Source organism: Theropithecus gelada, chromosome 5, assembly GCF_003255815.1.
Source record: "Theropithecus gelada isolate Dixy chromosome 5, Tgel_1.0, whole genome shotgun sequence".
In the NCBI taxonomy this organism is placed as follows: domain Eukaryota; kingdom Metazoa; phylum Chordata; class Mammalia; order Primates; family Cercopithecidae; genus Theropithecus; species Theropithecus gelada.
The window spans coordinates 8,845,447-8,865,356 of record NC_037672.1 but is presented as its reverse complement, the minus strand read 5'-3'; the positions used below and the strand labels follow the sequence as shown (position 1 = coordinate 8,865,356).

Sequence of the window (19,910 nt, the reverse complement as noted above, 5' to 3'; positions counted from 1 at the left end):
AGCTGTACATTCATTGGGGTTAATTCAATTCAAACCATATACTACCATTCCCAAATCTGCTAACTGGTAAATTGCACAAGTAAACAGCAATATATCAAAAGACAGATCAAAGGCACCCTGTCAGCTTCTGCACACAGTGGAGCTCTGCTCCCCACTCACACAGGCCATGTGAAGGCTCCAGGTTCAGTCCATAACAAAATGTTATAAAACTGTAAATAGGAACTCCAATATCTCCTGCTACACCCCTTCGTACATACCCTACTTTGGGTCTGACTGCTGTGGGTAATAAAAAGACACTGAACCTAAGTTAAAAACTCAATGACTGCCTCCTCTTAAATTCCATTAGTAGTTGGAAAAATAAATGCTTTGATGAAATCTCCTATTTTTAGAAGCATGAGGCCTGCACTGTGTAAGAGAGAACAAGCTCAGTGCCACTCTGGGCATGCAACTTATACGAGGCTATTGCCCTGTGCTTCACATGAAGTCCCTTTGCCTTTCTAATCCCAGGCCCCCGATCACAAGAGGGAAGAGGCCTCCAGGTTGTTCTGCACTTTGCTCTAGCAGGAGGCGATAAAGTGTGACTGCTGCCCTAACAAAGTGCCATGCGTTGGTGGCTTAGAACAACAGAAATGGGGCCGGGCGTGGTGGCTCATGCCTTATAATCCTAGCACTTTGGGAGGCCACGTCGGGTGGATCACCTGAGGTCAGGAGTTCGAGACCAGTCTGACCAACATGGTGAAACCCCATCTTTACTAAATACAAAAAATTAGCCAGGCATGGTGGCAGATGCCTGTAATCTCAGCTACTTGGGAGGTTGAGGCAGAAGAATCACTTGAATCTGGGAGGCAGAGGTTGCAGTGAGCTGAGATTGCACCATTGCACTGCAGTCTGGACAACAAGAGCGGAGCTCTGTCTCAACAACAACAACAAAAAACAAAAACAAACAAACAAAACAAGAACAACAGCAACAGAAATGGATTCCCTCACAGTTCTGGAGGCCAGAAGTCCAAGGTCCAGGTGCCAGCAGGGCCATGCCCTGGCTTCCGATGGTGACCAGCAGTCCTTGGCGCTCCCTGGCTTGCAGCTGCATCGCTCCAACCTCTCCTCTGTAATCACAAGCTTGCCTTCCCTGTGTGTATCTATCTGTGTCTCCTCCTCTTGTAAGGACAAGAGTCGTATTGGATCCAGAGTCCATCCTACTACAGTATGACTTCCTCTTAACTTACATCTTAATTATATTGGCAAAGGTCTTATTTCCAAGTAAGTTCACATTCACAGGTACCAGGGGTTAGGACTTCAGCATATGTTTATGAAGACACAATTCAACCCACAACAGAAGGTTATAGCATTTTGTACCCACTGCCAGGCTAAAGGTGAAAGGGAGAGGGAGAATGTAGCAAGTACCCCACAGTGATAGCACATATATTCATAATGCTCCTTGCTCATCAAAAGCCAGGTACTGTTCTGAGGACTTCATGTGTGCCAACATTGAACACTGGTTACAACACCAATGCTATTATGTTTATTTTACAGACAAGGAAACTGAGGCATGGAAACATTAAGTAATTCACCTGGTATCATACTAGATGGAAAATGGTGCAGCCAGGATTTGTTTGCATTGGTGAGCACCCATTGGCCCTGAGACAATGTGTGTTTGCATTGGTGAGCACCCATTGGCCCCGAGACAATATGTGTTTGCATTAGTGAGCACCTATTGGCCCCGAGACAATGTGTGTTTGCATTGGTGAACACCCATTGGCCCCGAGACAATGTGTGTTTGCATTGGTGGGCACCCATTGGCCCCGAGACAATGTGTGTTTGCATTGGTGGGCACGCATTGGCCCCGAGACAATGTGTGTTTGCATTGGTGGGCACCCATTGGCCCCGAGACAATGTGTGTTTGCATTGGTGAGCACCCATTGGCCCCGAGACAATGTGTGTTTGCATTGGTGAGCACCTATTGGCCCCGAGACAATGTGTGTGTGCATTGGTGAGCACGCATTGGCCCTGAGACAATGTGTGTTTGCATTGGTGAGCACCCATTGGCCCGAGACAATGTGTGTTTGCATTGGTGAGCACGCATTGGCCCCGAGACAATGTGTGTTTGCATTGGTGAGCACCCATTGGCCCTGAGACAATGTGAAGCCTAGGTTTCTCCAGCTCCAAGGCCTGCCCTCTCCCACCGTACCACAATGTTCCTTAAGTGGCTCTTGCTCAGGAGGCACTCCCAGGGCGGGCTCAGCAGGTGTACAGACACCTGGAGGGGTCTCCAGGCCAGGATGACACCTGTGCTAACAGCGTGGCTCTCTGAGGACCCTGAGGGAGGCTGGCAGGCTCAGCCTCATCTCCTTGCAGTCGTGTGTGGGCCACCCCCACATGCATCAGTGTCTGTCACTCTGCTGTGCTCTGAAGGTGTCTGAGGACCACGGGGAACCTGCCATTGGAAAACCACACCATGCCCGGAAGAGTAGGGAGAACGCGGAACAGATACTGGCCCCCCTGCTGATTCAATTTGGTTGACATCTAGCATAATTTTCCTCTGTTCCTGTTTGCTCAGCCTGCCCCCGCTTCCGTGTTTATAACATGCTTCTTCTCCTTCCCTGTCACCTGAGTCTTGATTTTTACTATTTCATTCAAAACACATGGGTTGGATGTACATTCTATGTCAGACTCCACAGAGAGGAAATAAAAATAATAATAATTGTTTAGTGAACACCAATTACGTGCCAACACTTAATACATATTGATTTTATTCCCCAAAACAACCTCATAGGTAGGTGTTTTTGATTTCTGTTTTGTGGAAGAACAAGCATGGGGCAGAGAGAATAGGTGACTAGTCCAGGGTCTCCTAGCAGAGACAGGGCTGGGTGTGAAGCCCAGGTTGCTCCGACTCCAAGGCCCACCCCTTTAAGGCCATTAAGCATCCCTTAAATGGCCCCTGTTCAGGGGGCACTCCCAGGGGTGGGCACAGCAGGTGTGCAGACAGAACACTCCACACAAGAGTGAAAGTGCCCAAGAGAGACAGACACAGGTGCAAGGGCGACCCAGATGAGAGGGTGACAGTGATTAGCCATCATGGGGACAGGGAAGGTCTCCAGAAGATGTGACTGCTGAGGGGATCCTCGGAAAAGGATGTCCTAGGCAGGCAACAGTGGCAGGGTGTTCTGGGCACAAGGAACAGCACGAGCAGGGCCCAGAGGCCAGGCCGTGGGGGTATGTGGGACGGAGGACGAGTGCCTTTTCCAAGGCAGCAGCCAAGAGAGATGGGGGGAGCCTCCAGATGCCACAGGGACTGTGGGAGGAGGCTCTGCACGGAAGATGAGAATTTGGACTGGATCCTGCTGGCCGGGGCAAGACAGCACAGGTTTGTGTGCAGAAGAGCGGCCCAGTCGTCCTCCTGGGGATTAGCCTGGGGATAATGAGCCCAGCAGGGAGAGCCTGAGGCCCAAAGTAAGGCAGGCCTCGGCTCAGGCAGAGAGGAGCACATGGACTCTAGACGCTGAAGGGGCTTAGTCACTAGATCAGACAAATCAGACACGGAAGGCAGTGTCTGGGTTATGTGACCACAGGCATCTAGTTTAAGTGACTTTGTGATTGTTGTCAGGTGCCCCCAAAGCCTGAGTCAAGGTTTTGAGGATGGGAAGTTTATTTGAGAGGTGACTCGAGGAAGCACCACTTGCCCAGCTGGGAAATGAGACAGGGAAGCGGAGGGTGCAATTGAGGAAGCGTCACTTCCCCAGCTGGAAAGTGGGACAGGGAAGCGGAGGAGGCATTGAGGTTCATCAGTGAGCAGGTGTCAGCTGTGGGCAACTGGGACCCCACCCCCCCCAGTCACCTCTGGGGCACAGCATAGAACTCACTCAGGTGTCTGCGAGGAAGCTAGGTATCCCTCTGTTAACATCAGCTTTGTCATTAAGTGAGGCCTGCTCCTGGGGGTGTTAACTGCTGAGGGCTGAGCACACACCTGTGCCCAGGGAAAGCCGCAGACAGAGAGGCACAGGTGCCGGGCATAGGAAGCTGTCCATGTGCAGGAGAGACTTAGGTGGCACGCAGCACCTGCTACAGGGACACAAGGAACACGTGTCGCAAATTAAAGCGCCAGGTTCTCTTTGTTCCTTGTTGGTCATAAGATAATGAGGCTGGACCAGAGGATGGGACAATCTGGGTTGGTTTTTTTTTTAAATCACCATATGCCCAGCTCCCAAGGCCCATGCCTGGCACCTTTGGGGCGCTCAGAACTATTGGTCTTGCCATCCCCTGTGACCTGTAGGCAGGAACTTCATCCCCGTGCAAACACTCAAGGCCTTCTTTGGCTTGCTCCTCCCTTGTCATCCAGCCAGGAAAGCATCAGAGAAGGCTTCCTGGAGGTGTCTGAGATAAGGTTCAAAGAACGAAGCGAGTAGCCAGGTGCAGAAAGGTCAAAAGAACATTCCAGATTGAGGAAAGAGCCAGAGGTGCAGATGAATGTGTCAGGTTTCCGCCCCAGCTGAGGCCCAAGGAGGTTGGGTGGATGGACAGGTAGCTGAAAAAACACCTGGGGGGCTGTAAGCAGGTGAATATGGTTTGACTCAGCAGCTCTCTCATCAGCAGCTCTCAGACACCATCCATTCTGTCTTGGCTGCTCGAGCCGGCCACTCCCACGCTCAGCTGCACAGCCAGCTCTCTCTCGCCTTCAGGGTCAGCAGCTTAACTCTTTCTCTCTCTGGGCACGAGCACAAACTGTGCCATGCCGTGCCATGCTGAACCCTGCCCTGGCTCCCCTCTGTCCATCTGCAAGATGGACGGCTCTGGTTATCTCGCTGTTTCTCTGGGCACCAGCAGCTGCACAAGAGTCATGTGGAGCCATGCCCAAGAGCCCCTGTACAGTGTCAGCAGGGCAGTTATACCTTCCCAAATGATAGTGGCTCCAAGCCAAGTATGAACTTACAGAAACAGGTTATATAACAAGTGGAGTATGCACCTGCGCACCTAAACTCACTGAGTCGTTCTGGCCCGAATGTTTGCCTCGGCCTATTCCTTGACCAAAGCACATCCATGTACCTTACAGAATGTATCTTGCTTTACCCTAGTGTCAGGAATAGGAGACAACTTTCCATCCTTCTGCTTCCTGCCCGGAGTGGCCCTGCCTTCTCTGGCAGCCTGAAACGCCCCCTCCTTGGTGCCCCCTCAGGACTCCAGCTCAGTCTTCTGTGTTTGCTATTTTCAAAAGAATATCTGTGAACCCTCAGCCAGAAAGGGTACATGTGGAATAGTGAGGACCCCAAGCCCAAATCCTGACAGGCCGTTGTTAGGAGTGATTGAAAATAGTGAGAGAGTCATGGAGGGGTGGGGGGCGGGCTTACTTGGCAGTTAGGGAAATAGAAGTCTGGCCCGCTTGGGCCACGGTCCTGCAGGGCGCTCAAGAGGCAGGGGCTGAAGGGTGTGGGAGGCCCCGGCAGGTAAGTCCCCGGTGCAGGTTTGGGTTCTCCCGGAAGCAGATCTGAGAACGAGTTAGGAGTGCAGAAGTTTCAATGGAGAGTAACACCTGGGAAGTGACAAGGATGGGAGAAGAATTGGGCAGGAGGAGCTATCAGGCCACAGTGCCCCTGGCAAAGTCTCGGCAAGTCCAGGGGAGAGCTCTGGAGAAACTTGTGCATTGCAGGAAATCCCCCACTGGGCAGAAATGGCTGGGCCCTTGGACAGCCTCCTTGCTCCTTCATAGGCTGGGGGTCACTCTGAAACAGTGTCACCCACTTTATGAACATATATACAATAGGAGGGTTGAATTGAAGCTTTAAGACAAGATCAGAATTTTTTTAATTTTAATTTTTAAGTTCCAGGATACATGTGCAGGATGGGCAGGTTTTTTACATAGGTAAACGTGCGCCATGGTGGTTTGCTGCACCCGTCAACCCATCACCTATTTTTTCTAATGCTCTCCCTCCCCCTACTCAGCCCCCCAACAGGCTCCGATGTGTGTTGTTCCCCTCCCTGTGACCATGGGATCTCATTGATTGGCTGCCACTTAAGTGAGAACTCATTGATCGGCTGCCACATAAGTGAGAACACGTGGTGTTCGGTTTTCTGTTCCTGCGTTAGTTTGCTGAACACTGTTCACAGTAGCAAAGACGTGGAATCAACCCAAATACCCATAAATGATAGACTGGATAAAGAAAATGTGGTACATATACACCATGGAATACTGTGAATCCATAAAAAGGAATGACATCATGTCCTTTGCAGGGACTTGGATGGAGCTGGAAGATAGGAAATTTTAAGAGAAAGAAGAGAGATTTTTTTTGGTTCAGGAAATTCTGTTAAGGGCCAAACACTGAATTTGTCTGAGAGCTTCCTGGCGGCCATGGTGAAAAGAGAAAAAAAAATAGGTTATGAAGTTATCCTTATTTTATAATAGAAAATATGCAGGTAATGAAGGAAAGAAATGGTTTTCTACCCCAAAAGTCTAGAGTTATTTTATCACATGGATGTTGCATTTTGAACTTTGAGGAAATAGTAGAAATATTATACTTAGTGCATGAAACAGAAATGTTGCTCATTCAGCTGCTTTTCTCATTTACCCTTAATAAATGCTGGGGAAAGCATTAATTTATAGTTCATAAAAAAGACATTCTGAAGCAGTTTTTAGTACTCTGCTGGAAATAACACTCCAAAGCCTTTGGAAGGGTACTTGCTTCTTGGAGAATCTGGAGCAAGTTTAATGGCATTTGCTTAAGAAGAGCATTTTCACATACCCTGAGGGGCAGAGCCTGTTTTAGGGATGCTGCCTGCTGTGTCTGGAATGGACTGTCCTCAGGAGCCATCACAATAGCCACCTTTCCCTGCAGGAGGAAGAAAGATCAGAGCACTGAGTATAGGCATCTGTGTCTGAAAGCGCCCCATGATCTGATTATTGTGCTTTCAGGGGTCTAATCAGTCAGCCCGCCTTCAAGCATACATTCATAGAGGTTTGAACAATTAAGGTCTTCATTTAAACAAAAAAAAAAAAGACAGATTCTCTGAGGCTGGAAGTTGGCAGTGTTCAACATGGAAAAGGCATAAATCACGAGGGTGGGTTTGAGTCTTGGGAAGATTCACTCTTTGGGACTATTTCCACTCAAGTTTTCTTGTATTTCAGAGGGTCGCATGGAAAGGGCCTTGCAGTCATTAAGCTCAATCCTTCTTTCCACAATAATGTGGACTGCAGGGCATCCTGGCCAAGTGACATCCTACCGCTCTCAGGACACCTGTGATGAGGGTGAACGCATGAGCCAGGGAAACAGGAGGCGCTTAGTGAATATTCAGCAAACGAGCTTCAGTGAGGGAAGCTCCAAGCCATGGTTGAATGTATATGATATCATGCAATTATTACAACAGCCATTGGAGGCAGGAATGATAACAAAAGATGAACAGGGGCACAGCTGCCCAATGCTATAGATGGATTTGAACTCTGGGTGTGCTCTACCTTGCGTTGGAGACAGTCAAGACACCCCCGTTCTCAGCTTTTCTCCCAGCCAGCTGGGTGGTTGGGCAAATCATGGCATCTCGCTGTACCTCTGTTTTCCCATTTTTAAACAAGGGCTTTGGACTCCATAGTTTCAAAGGCCCTTGCCAAGTTCCGCCCCCAGCTAAGGTATGTGGCTGAGAGGTGAGACCCATCCCCAGCATTAGACACGATGGACACTCTAATCCCTGCTGAAAGTCCATGTGTGCCGCTGTTTGCAGCCTTCCAGACGTTCTTGGGTAAGGCAGATGTTTCCCGAGAGGTAGAGGAGGTCCTGGCTGAGAGCCACGTGCAGAGGAACATCTGTCTGGTGTCTGTGCTGAAGCTGCTGAGAGCTCGCTACGTCCGCTGGCAGGTAGTCACCGTGATTGTCACCATGGCCTGCTACCAACTCTGTGGCCTCAACGCGGTGAGTCCTGGGGCCCGGTGGGCATCTTCGAATGACTGGAGGGATCAGAGGGCGGGGAGGTTCAGGGCTTGGGCCCCGGATGCCCAGGTTCAAGTCTCAGCTCTGTCATCACCATAAACTCTATGCTGTTAGGCAACCATGTGACTTGACTGATCCTCAGTTTCTTCATCTGTAAAATGGGATCGCATAATATGGAAAGACACAATCCATGCAAAGTGTTCAGGTCAGCTGCTGGCCACAGAGATATCCCATAATAAATGCTAGCACTAATTATCCCTAGACATGTCTAAAAGTCATAGTTCTTTAAAAAACGGATATTAGGAAGTCGGAAGTGAGAGACACTGAGATGATTTTAATAAAAGTACTCTTGGCTGGGTTGTCTTCAACTCACAACTTTGGCTTGAAAAAAACCTCAAGGCTTTAAGTAAGAAATGCTCTGGGGCTTGAGCTGCCATGGGCCGGGAAGTCTGAGGAGGTCTCTCCATGAGGTTCCCCAGACGCTTGGATGTTCACAGCAGTCTCCTCTGCCTTGAGGGCACTCGAAGGTGGAATTCCTGGTTGGAGACTTAGGGAGGCAGAGTCTGGATCTTTATTGTTATTGTTGCTTTGGACAAATGGAGTGGGTTGCCTCTAGGGGTGGTGAGCTCCCTATCTATGGAGGTGTGCAAACAGGCTGGCCGACCACTTGGCAGGGGAGTGTAGAGGAGATTCTTGCATAAAGCATCCAAACTGCCTCTGAGGTCACTCATGTCACTTGAGAGGAGACTGGCTGAACCCAGAGGGAGGGAGAAGAGGCAGCCACCAGCACCCTTCCGAAGAGCCCGAAGTAAGACAGCTTGCATTTATACTAAATAAGCATGAGCCCAGCACCCCCAAAGGTGGGCAGGGAGGGCGTTTGGGGGTGTCTAGGGAAGATGAAGTGAAGGGGAGTCATTCCTGTCCAGAGAAGGAAAAACAGCAGCATAGAAAGCTGCAACCACAGTGTTCCACCTCCTTTCCACAACTGTTGGTTCTATTTTCGGAAACACTAGGATGAAATGAGATCACCTTGCTTTTTGCTTTTACCTTTCTCCTTGGTCTGGTTAAAGTCAGCAGGTTGAGCAGGTGCCTGGGTCAGTGGCTCTACCTACATTAACCGAGTGATCCTGGGAGAGTCCTGCTGTCTCTTCCTGTTGACGAGACCGAGGTTGTGCCAGACAGTCTCGAGGAGGCGCTTCTTGTTCTCGGAGAGTAGAGAGAGGAAATGAATCATTTCTTAAAGCTAACGCCTGAAGTCTTGAAGACTGAATATGGAACCTGTAGTGAATGAGGCATTTACATTGAGAACCATGACAGTTCTAAACAGAATTCACTTCTCCACAGGGACAACATTTTCCTATTTGCATCCCCCGTATAACTTCATAAATTCCACTGTGGTGTACCTGCAAGGCGTGCTGCCTAAGCACGTGGTGAAAAAAAAATCTCAGCTACTCCCAAAGCCAGGCCCCAGCCTCAGAGCGTTCTGCCCTCCTGTGTTGATGATCTTCAATGTTTAAGTCGGGAATAATACTTGCAGCTGAACGTGCTTTACCTGACCCAGAGCAGAGCTCTGGACCAAGAGTCAGAGGCTGGCTTCCCATCTCAGTGGGGCACAAACCTGCAGTGAGAAACCCGGGCCAGCTGCTCCCCTTCGCTTGGCCTCCACCCACTGGGTTGCAAGCCTAATCAAGTGCACATACATGTAGCACTCAGCGTGGGCCAGGAGCTGTCACCATGGCGGCCCTGTGAGTTAAGCCCCACTGTTAGGCACAGAGACGTTGAGACATTTTTCCAAGGTCAAACAGCAAGGAATAGTAGAAAAAGGACTTGAGCCCCAGCTATCTGGCCTCAGGGTCCCCCTCCGAGCACCCCCATGCATGTCACTCAGGCTGTGTCCCCAGGCCATCCCTAGGCGGCCACAGGGACAAGTCTTCTTCCGTGTTACATACAGAGGGAGCCATGCCGGCATCGCAGCTGTACTGTGGTCCAGCTCTCCCCTGCACCTGCTGCCTTGTCATCCAGATTCACGGGTCCAAGAGAGCTAACATGGATCCAAAATTTTAGCTTCCTTGGAAGACTTGTTTTGTCTTCTTCATTTTCCCAGACATTATTTGGGGGACATGACCTGTCACTTGAGACATCCGTAAATACTGCCAGGCATCTCTGTGTTTGTCATCTTATTCCAGCCCCAAACGGTCCCACAGGATAGGTGGTATCGCCCCCATTTTCTAGACGAAGAACTTGTGGCTCACGGAGGGTCAGGCCTTGCCCAAGGTCCCAGGGGTGGTGCCTGCACAGACAAAGTCACACCTGCTGGTGCTGGGTGCACTCCCAGTACAGCCCACCCAGGCACTTTGTACCAAACTTGCATTTCTCAACCTCATAACTATGTACATTTTGAGCTGGAAAATTCATTGTCATAGGGGCTATGCTGTGTGCCTAGGCTATTCGGCAGCCTCACTGGTCTCTTCCCATTAAGTACCAGTAGCACCGTCTGCCCCACCAGCTGTGACAACCAAAAATGGCTCCGGACACTGCCAGACATCGCAGTGGGAGCAAATTGCCCCCGGCTGAGAACCTCTGTATCAAGCCAACATCACAGATGCTCAGTGTATTTATGCTAAGGAACCGATGAATGGTTTTCACGTACTTTAGAAGTCACTCAAAAGTTGACTGGGTGCAGTGGCTCACGCCTGTAATCCCAGCACTTTGGGAGGCTGAGGCAGGCGGATCACTTGAGGTCAGGAGTTCGAGACCACCCTGGCCAACATGGTGAAACCTACTAAATACAAAAATTAGCCAAGCATGGTGGCGGACACCTGTAGACCCAGCTACTCTGGAGGCTGAGGCAGGAGAATCACTAGAACCTGGGAGGCAGAGGCTGCAGTGAGCCAAGATCACACCACTACACCCCAGCCTGGGCAACAGAGCAAGACTCCATCACAAAAGAAAAAAAAAAGGAAAAAAGAAATTATTCAAAAGTTGGAATAAACAACATTTATTTATTTATTTCTAAATTCCTTTTTGGTGTTGGATTGTTGTTTTTTTTCCCCTGCCTCACACAATAAGCTTTCAAATTCCCTTCTCTAAAATTAGACCTGTCGCTTAAAGTGACTTATTTTAGGCAGCTGCCTTCCTTTCGAGCAGTTTGTCCTCAGCATGAAAACCAGGCTTCAGTGTGAGTGTCAGTCTGTTGCCAGTGTGAAGGAGGCTCCTGGCTTTAGGCCCACCCCCTTCCCCATTGCTGGGGTGGCCACAGCAGCTCCTACCCCTCCACTGTGCTCCCCTCACCTGGAGAGAGCTATTAGTGGGTCTCCATCCCTGAAGATGGAGGCTGCATCTTATCAACCCTGTGTCTCCAGCACCAGAGCAGCCCATGCCACGTGGTGGGCACCTGAGTGTCTAGGGGAGAAAAGGAGGCGAGGGCAGGAGATAGGGAGTTCTGGGCTAAAAATTGGATCAATATCAATTGTCAGGCCCAGTGTGGGGAAGCCTTCATTTTCTTGAACCTTCCTGAATCTTCCAGAATGCCCAGGGTCATGGCGTGGTTCTCTTATCTACTTGGGATGACCCTTCCTTCCTTGGGGTTCCTTCTTTCTTAAACACAGAAGCCAATCATAGTCACTTCCCTGGGCCGCAGTCTCCCATCATGAAAAATGGGGAGGATAATACTCAGTTTGCACAACTGATATGAGGAATCTGTGGAATTATGTGAAATATCTCACAGGTGGCAACTGCTCAGTGTGCATGAATCTCCTCCCAACCTTGCTGTCATCAGCACAACTGTTTCTAGCATTGTTTTCTCCTCTCTCAATGTCATGCAGTTTCAAAATCTGCTGCTTCCTGATATGCAGTCTTGGTTGGGAAACAAGACACCCAAGTGTGTTAGAAATCGATGTAAAATAAGAGCAAAGAGGATCAGAGTGCCAGCCGTGAATGAGCCCATATGGGCCTGGTGACATTGGTTCTGGGTGCTCACCGGCGGTGGACAGCTGCCTGGGTTTTTGCACTTGGTGGGATGCCCACGCATTACAGGGTTCCTGGTGTGTTCCTCTAACCACTTACTTGGGAAACTGTTGTGTACTCCTCCCTTCCTTGCCAGACTAAGAGGTCTTCTAGGGCAGACGAGGACCTGTGTTGTCTGCTGTCACCTTAGTGCCTAAGAGAGTCCCAGATTTCTTACCCTTTCTCTAAACAGTTGAGTAGAAGGGAGGGAAGGGAGGTCACTGGGAGGGACGAGGGGAAGGAGACATGAAACCTTAGATGCGTTTATAGAAAACTGTGGTACTTTCCCCCTCTTTTGGCCTGGAACCACATGAAGGTCCATCTGATTTGTTGAAACATCATTAGGAGTTCTGGAGCCTAAATCAAGTTTTGTACAAAATCTCAAATTACAATTTCAGAAGCAGTTATTAATAACTTTGGTTTTGAAAAGATTCTCCTGAAATCACTTCCTAGATCAAATTGGAAGAATCTAAAATGTTCTGTAATCATAATAGCGGACACCATCTCACTGCAGCAATTGGCTGTGTCCTGATGGATAGGGAGAAGGCTGAGAAGAGACCCTCCATATGGCCACCTTAAACTGTGGTCAAGAGGGCCAGGCTTGGAGTCATCTGCCTGCATGCAACTTGAAACACTGAACTGTTGAGGTATGGGACCTTGGACAAGTTGTCATGATTGCCCCGTGCCTCAGTTTCCCCAGCTGTAAAGTGGTGATGAAGATAGATGAAAGGATGCATTTAAAGTTCAGTGGCTGGGCGTGGTGGCTCACACCTGTAATCCCAGCACTTTGGGAGGCTGGGGCAGGCAGATCACCTGAGGTCAGGAGTTCGAGACCAGCCTGACCAACATGGAGAAACCCCATCTCTACTAAAAATAGAAAATTAGCTGGGCGTGGTGGCACATGCCTGTAATCCCAGATACTCGAGAGGCTGAGGCAGGAGAATCGCTTGAACCCAGGAGGCAGAGGTTGCGGTGAGCCGAGATCGCGCCATTGCATTCCAGCCTGGGCAACAACAACAAAACTCCATCTCAAACGAACAAACAAACAAACAAATCAATCAATCAATCAATCAATCAATCAGTTCAGTGCGGGGTCAGCCGCATAGGTGGTGCTCCGTAATCTTAGCTATTATGTTGTTGAAGGAGCCCCAGCCTGAGACTGCCAGGGAGGCGATGGTTGCAGCACACATCCTCTGACTTCCCAGCTGTGTAGCCCTGGGTGAGACACTTCACCCCTCTGAGCCTCAATCACTCATGTCAGAGTTCAAAGGAGAGCAGGCCAGAAAGGTGGTATCACTGGGCTAAGGGCTGGGTCAGTGTGAGGTTAGATTTTTATCTGTAAGATGAAAAGCAAGACTGGGTGATCCAACACTCTTCGAAAAGCTTTTAAAAGCAAGCATTTTCTGGCCACTCTTAAAATTTGAGTCCTTACTTTGTATCCTTCTGGATACAAAGGGGGCTCCGGGGCAGGATGCACTCTTAAGTTTCCTGGGTGTTTTCTTATTTTACAGCGACCTCAAACTGTCCAATCAAATAAGCGTCAGTGTGAACAGAGGTAAAGCTGAAGGCAGTCACCTTCCCACTCTATCAGCTGATGCAAGGGGAGGGCAGTGGCTTCGTGGCACAAACAGAATAAGACTGGTAGTGTGTGTGACGTTCAGGCCTGCCCTGCGGGGGGACAGGGCCAGCCCGGCAGGACCCCTGCAGCCCCTGGGCTTGGGGAGAGGATTTGTGGGCTGATTTCTGCCTTTTGATGCATGAACGGTTGTAAAAATAAATACGGCTTTTATTGCTGTTTTTATAACTGTCCCTTACTGAACTTAGAATTTTATGCGAATGACTCTCTCCACTAACCTGCAAAGGGACATCTATAGCAGTGTCTCTATGGGGAGAACTGAAACCAGGGGGTGAGAGGAGCCAGAGGGAGGTGCTGGCCGCAACATAAGAGGACTCACACTAAGTGGGATCTAGGGCTGGGAACCTCAGGAACGTGAGCTGGTCGGGCCATGGGGATGAGAACCACGGCTATGAATAACACAAACGTCAGACACCTTCACATGGGTGACAGCGTGGCAGCCTGAAGGCCTTAAGAGGGCCCCTAGAGAACGCTGGCTGTTGAAAATCAGTGAATTTGGCTGATGACTGAGAAAGGCTCTTACACTTCTGGAATCCAACCCTGAAGGTGCACTGGGGATCACAGTTACCCCCTAAAGGGGAGTCGATTGTATAAACATATTCAATGGACACAGGGTTTTCAGGATAATGTTAGCTTCTGTTATAGCCCTGAGAACTGTAGGAATTGGTGGATTTATTAGACGCTACCTCTGTACACCATGGATGTGACAGCAAAGGTTCAGGCTTTAAGCACCCCATTTACTTTTGCCTAGAACAAGGTGATACTGACGAAGAGTATGGGTTTAACCTGTGCTTTCTGGAGTCTAACGCTCACTCAAATGAGAGACAGCTGCAGAACAGGAAGGTTCTTGTTTACACGAATATTAAAACCTGGTTTTGCCAATAGATGTATGCCTGCCTGCAAGCTCGAAGAAATGGGTGTCGTGGTTTTCACTGGCATCTCTCGGTTTGCCCATAACTTTATGGAGGTTTACTTTCTTCACAAAATTTAACCATCTGTAGATATAAGTAGGTCCTAAATCTTCCCGCCAATGCATGAATAATTTTTGCTGAAAACATCTGGTAATGAGACAGATCTATAGAAAGAAGAGCATCCAGAAACAAAGAGCAAAACGCAAGTGTGGCCAGCTAATGTTGGACCTGACAGGATATGAACAATGTGCTCTAACATTTCTGCTGAACAGGGATCAAACTATTCTTAAATGTTCATACGGTCCTTTAAGGCAGGGGGTTTCCCCATCGGAATTCATCAATTAGGACAATGTGGTTTTCTATCGTTCAGCAAACTCAGTTTTAAAGAAATGGCTGGGATGGGGAGAACCCAGACATCATTTGCGTCCAGGTTAAAAACCTCAAAGTGAATACTGAAGAGTGACCATTCTCACCCAGTTCCTGACACCTCACGGGACAGGCAAAATAAGCGTGGTCATGTTCGTTTGACTGGGGAGGAGTAGGAACCTCCGCAGGGCAGAGCGAGTTGCCTGAGGTCACGCAGCTAGTTCAAGATGGAGCCAGGTCTCCAAACTCCTAATCAGTGCTTGTCTGATGCCATGAGAGTCAATGAGGATTTAGGTCTAACCTCACGTGGCAGAAACCCCAAAAGAGACCTCAACAAGATGGAAGGTTTTCTGTCTCACATGAAGTAAGTTGCGAGGGCTGGTACAGCAACTCCAAGACCACACATCCTGGTTTTCCCAGGGCACACTTAATATATGTGTGTTGTCCCAGCATAATTATCAACACTCTCAAAAGTGTTCATGTTTGGATAACAAATTATAGAACCGCTGTAGTCAGTGAGGGCACAGGCTAACTCTCTAACTTCCTGGTCCAGCATCCGAATAAGCAGCTTTCATCCCAAGGCAGGGGCTCTAGGTATAGTTAAACAGGTTGTGCATTACCCAACTCTGGGGAACATCTTTCACCTTGTACGCATTGTGGATTTACTATGGCAATTTTTCAGTGGATGACAGTAAACCATTTTGTGTAGTGGAGGCCTTTTCTGGTTCTCATAAAGTTACCATGGAAGTTAATGGCCGTGCTGTTCTGAAGTCACCTAGTAATCCAGAAAAGGCTGCTGAGGCTCCAGCCATCACCTCCACCATCCTGACACAGAAAGAAGGAAGGGCAAACAAAAATAAACAACAAAAATGGAAGCACACCTCCTGGATGAAAAGTTCCTTTTAAAAAAAGGGAAACTTCCTGGAAGCTCCACCAACATTACTGTTTCTATCTCACCGCCACACTTGGCTGCAAGAAAACTGGGAAGTGTAGTCTTTTAGCTGGGAACTCCCAGTAGTCCAGGAGTTCTTTTAGTAATGAAGAAAGGGAAAAGGTGGGATGAAGGCGAAAAATGAGCATCCAACGCCACTCCACCTTGGGACTCTGAGTTTAATCCAGAGACCACCTTATACCCAAATTTGATTTAGAAAATAGATTAAGTCCTTCCACTGACCATTCTCTCTTCTCATTCTTTCCTGCATTACAGATTTGGTTCTATACCAACAGCGTCTTTGGAAAAGCTGGGATCCCTCCAGCAAAGATCCCATATGTCACCTTGAGTACAGGGGGCATCGAGACTTTGGCTGCCGTCTTCTCTGTAAGTCAACTGAGTGTTACTCCTGAGAATGCCACAGGGGGTTACACAGCACAGTGGGAATGTTCGTAAGGTCCTTTAAGGCAGGGGATTTCCCCATCAGAATTCATCAATTAGGACAATGTGGTTTTCTATCACTCAGCAAACTCTTGGTTTTAAAGAAATAGCTGGGATGGGGAGAATCCAGACATCATTTGTGTCCAGGCTATTGATCTGAAACCTCAAAGTGAATACTGAAGAGTGACAATCCTCACCCAGTCCCTGACACCTCATGGGACAGGCAACACTGCACTGTGGGAACCCCAGGCAACAAACAGGCATCCCTTTAAAGGAGCACGTCCTTTGTCATGCCCAAGGGGGCTGGATTTTAGGAGTTCATCATGCAGTTCTTCACTGACATTTTACCCATCTAGAGGATATTTCCTTTCTATATTTTGCTTCCCTGTCATCTTCCTTTAAATAAATAACTCCATCCTTTGAGTTCTCACCTAGTCACAAATGATGAAATATGAATGAATAAAATATGTGAAAGAGGCCATATTGTCCCCAGGAGTTCGGATCAGAGAATTGATGTGAGTCTTCAATCTCTTGCCATGACATTTAAAATATTTCAAAACCATTAGCAGTCATCTCATTACCCCAGACATGTGGGAGTTTGCAAGGCAAAGGAGAAAGGACATTCCAGTGGACCAGTATAATAGAGAGGAAGACCTTGATAAAAAGCCAGTATGTTCAAAAGAAGGCATAGAGCTGGTCACTGTTTCTCAACCTCCGATATGCAAAACAAACATTTGGTGGAGGGGAAAGTTGGGTGGCTTCAGAACCTAGAAGAAATTTCCACATCTTGGAATCAGATCAAACTGGATTTGAATCCTGGCTCTGGCACTTCTTGGCTGTGTAGCATTGAGCAGTGCACTCAACATCTCTGAGCTTCAGTTGCCCTCTTTATGAGATGTTTGTGCCTCTTCTTTCTTGTAGGTATGTCTGTGCCTCACATTTTAGGCACACAGGACACAGTTAGGCTCCCTTCCAAATGGAAAGAGAGGGCTAAAATTAGAGAGTTGTGTTCTCTGACCTTGATGGAGTAGTTTGTTTGTTTTCACTCTTGCTCACTGATTTACACTGACAAGATTGATGCCCATGCAAACAGGCAGAGGTTTGCAATTGTCTTTCTGACTTCTTGATGACAGCACACTTCATTCTGCACCTCACGCTTAACGGGTGCTTCTAACAAGATGCTTTTTAAAAATAGATATCATAAAAAATGTAAAGGAATGATGTTTTGTCTCTTTCCCTTTCCACTTCATGGCCTTTTTGTTAGAGGAAAACATTTCAGCGTTTCGCGTTCTGGAAGTTTCACAAGATTCATTCTCATTATTCTCAAGTTATAGACTGCATCTAGTTTTCTTTATTAATTTTTACTTTGAGCTGTGGAAAAACACAGTCAGTCTGAGGTGAAAATTATGGGGAAAGTACGGGAGATTTTTCATTTTGTTTTTTGTAAAGTATTTTATTGGTATTGTAAAGAAATCAATACCAGTTCATTAGGGCAAATTTGTAAAATTCAGAAAAATAGAGAGGAACAAAGAAGAAACTACCTACAATCATACTACCCAAGGAAGTTTGGCAAATTCTTCCCTTGTCTTTCTATGCATAGATGTACATTTCTTACATAGTAGCACAGTAATCCTGTGCTCTAATCTGCTTTTGTTCACGTAATCTTATGTCAGAATGATTCTCCATTTTCTTATTTATTAAGTATTTTTTGTTGAAGTGTATCATAGATGCAGAAAATTATGCAGATCATCACCTTCCCTGAATTAATACTAGTGTTGAAAGATTTATCCTTCTCCAGTAATTTTCTATATGATAATTTCCTTAACCATTATCTGCGGGTGGGGTTGTTGAATGTCTCTGCTCAGAACCTGATGGCAGTGCCATGCTTTCTGGGTTCCAGTCCCGGCTCTGTGTCTTTTCATTAGCTGCGTGACCCCCATGTAAGTTATTCAGCAGCTGTGTGACTCAGTTTCCCCACTTCTAAAGGCCATAATCCCTGCCTCATAGGGATGGGCTGAGGATTGTACCAGTGAATGTACATTAAGTGATTCCAGCAGTGGCTGGCAAGTGGTATGCATTCAGTAAGTGGTAACTATTCTTGTCCTATTTAGGTAGATTTCCATAATTTGTGATTTTAAATAAGGCTACGATGGACGTCCTTGTAGACAGCAGGATTTTACAGGGACTCTTGCTGTCTTTTGACAGTTGAGGAAACCAAGACCCAAAGGAGTGACTTACTGTGGGTCACACAGTCAGCTGGCTCAGAACCCGAGGGAGTGGGGAAAGAGATCATCATGGGGCTCCTACTGCCCTCCAGTGAGACCCCAAAGTGTTCTACACGGGACCTCATGAGTGCTCACGTCATGCCTGAAAGTCCAGTGATTGCCCTTGTTTGAAAGAGGAGCACACGAGGAAGTGGCTACGCTTCTTCCCTTGGTCCAAGAAGACTTCACAGGAAGCCATTCTTATTCGTTCCAGACTCCAGAAGCCACTCCTTCTTGTCCCCATGCTCTGGCAGGCAGATCATCTTCCTTAAAAGCTGACAATACTGGGCAAAGTATTCCTTGGAAAGACGAACCCCAGAAAGGAGAGTAAATGACTTCACAGTCCTGAAAGGGAAGGAGGAGTCCTTTCTAAAATCAGGACTCAGAGCCGCAGCCTCTGGAGAGTGCTCCTGCCGCTGCCTTTAAGTGTGGACCTGGTGGATCTCAGTCATCTGGACCATGGCCAGTTGGTACCCTGCCATTTAGCAAGCTCTTGCCAGCTCCTCCCGTGGTCAGACTGTTGACCCTGTGCTGGGCTTACAGAGGGCCTTTGCCGTGGTGCCTGCCTGTACGAGCTCACAGTCCAATGGAGGAGGTTGACTATGACCCAAGGATAAATGATGTTTTGCTGTTGTAGAGGTGCAGGAACCTCTGTGTGGGAGGTTCCTCTGAGCAGGAAGTGATGCTTGGTGGATTCTTTCATGCAGGCATGCATTCATCCGTTCCACGGACACCTCAGGTGCACTCATACTGTGCCAGCTGTCACAGGTGAAGTTGCCATGATCTAGAGAGAAAAGCAAACCTGGAAACAATTACTACATGCAACACGGAGACAAGCTTCCCTCTCAAATAAGGTGTTCTGGGAGGGATTCCTGGAAACAGGGACCAGGAACCTGAGAGCTGAAGGCCAGCAGAAGTTAGGTGAAGTGAAGTACATTGTATAGTCTGTGCCCCTTTCATCTTCTCAAAGAGCTGGAGATGCAAGGACAGATGCAGAACAGTCCATTGGAAACAGTCCTTAAAATGGTAGCATTGACCCCAGTTCCTGGAAAGGCATGAGGCTAAATTCAGCATGAGGCTGAGAGTGTGGAATAGAAAAACGTTCTGGGGAGAAAGAGCTTTGGCTTTAGGATGAGGCTACTCTGAATTCAAATCCTGATCACCCATTTACCAGCTGAGTGGTCTTGGGAACATTGCCCAACACCTCTGAATTTATTTGCTCATCTGTAAAATGGACATAACCATTCCCACCTGTGGTGGGCAAAATAATGGCTCCCCAAGATGTCCACACCATGATTCCCAGAAGCTGAGAATATATTACCTTACACGGCACAAAGGAATGTTGCAGGTGGGACAATCTTGAGACAGAGAGCGAACCCTGGATTACCCAAGTGAGCCCAATATTACACAGAGTCCTTGTAAGTGAAAGGGGGAGGAAGGAGGGTCAGA

At 48.0% G+C, this 19,910-nt stretch overlaps 1 protein-coding gene across 1 annotated transcript in view; it reads left to right on the top strand.

The window, feature by feature from the left end:
• Positions 1–19,910, top strand: part of SLC2A9 (solute carrier family 2 member 9) — a 192,563-nt gene that overhangs the window by 105,972 nt on the left and 66,681 nt on the right. Inside the window, 2 exon segments of the mRNA XM_025386444.1 lie at positions 7,702–7,889; positions 16,033–16,143. Of these exon segments, the coding sequence (XP_025242229.1) occupies positions 7,702–7,889; positions 16,033–16,143 (299 nt within the window).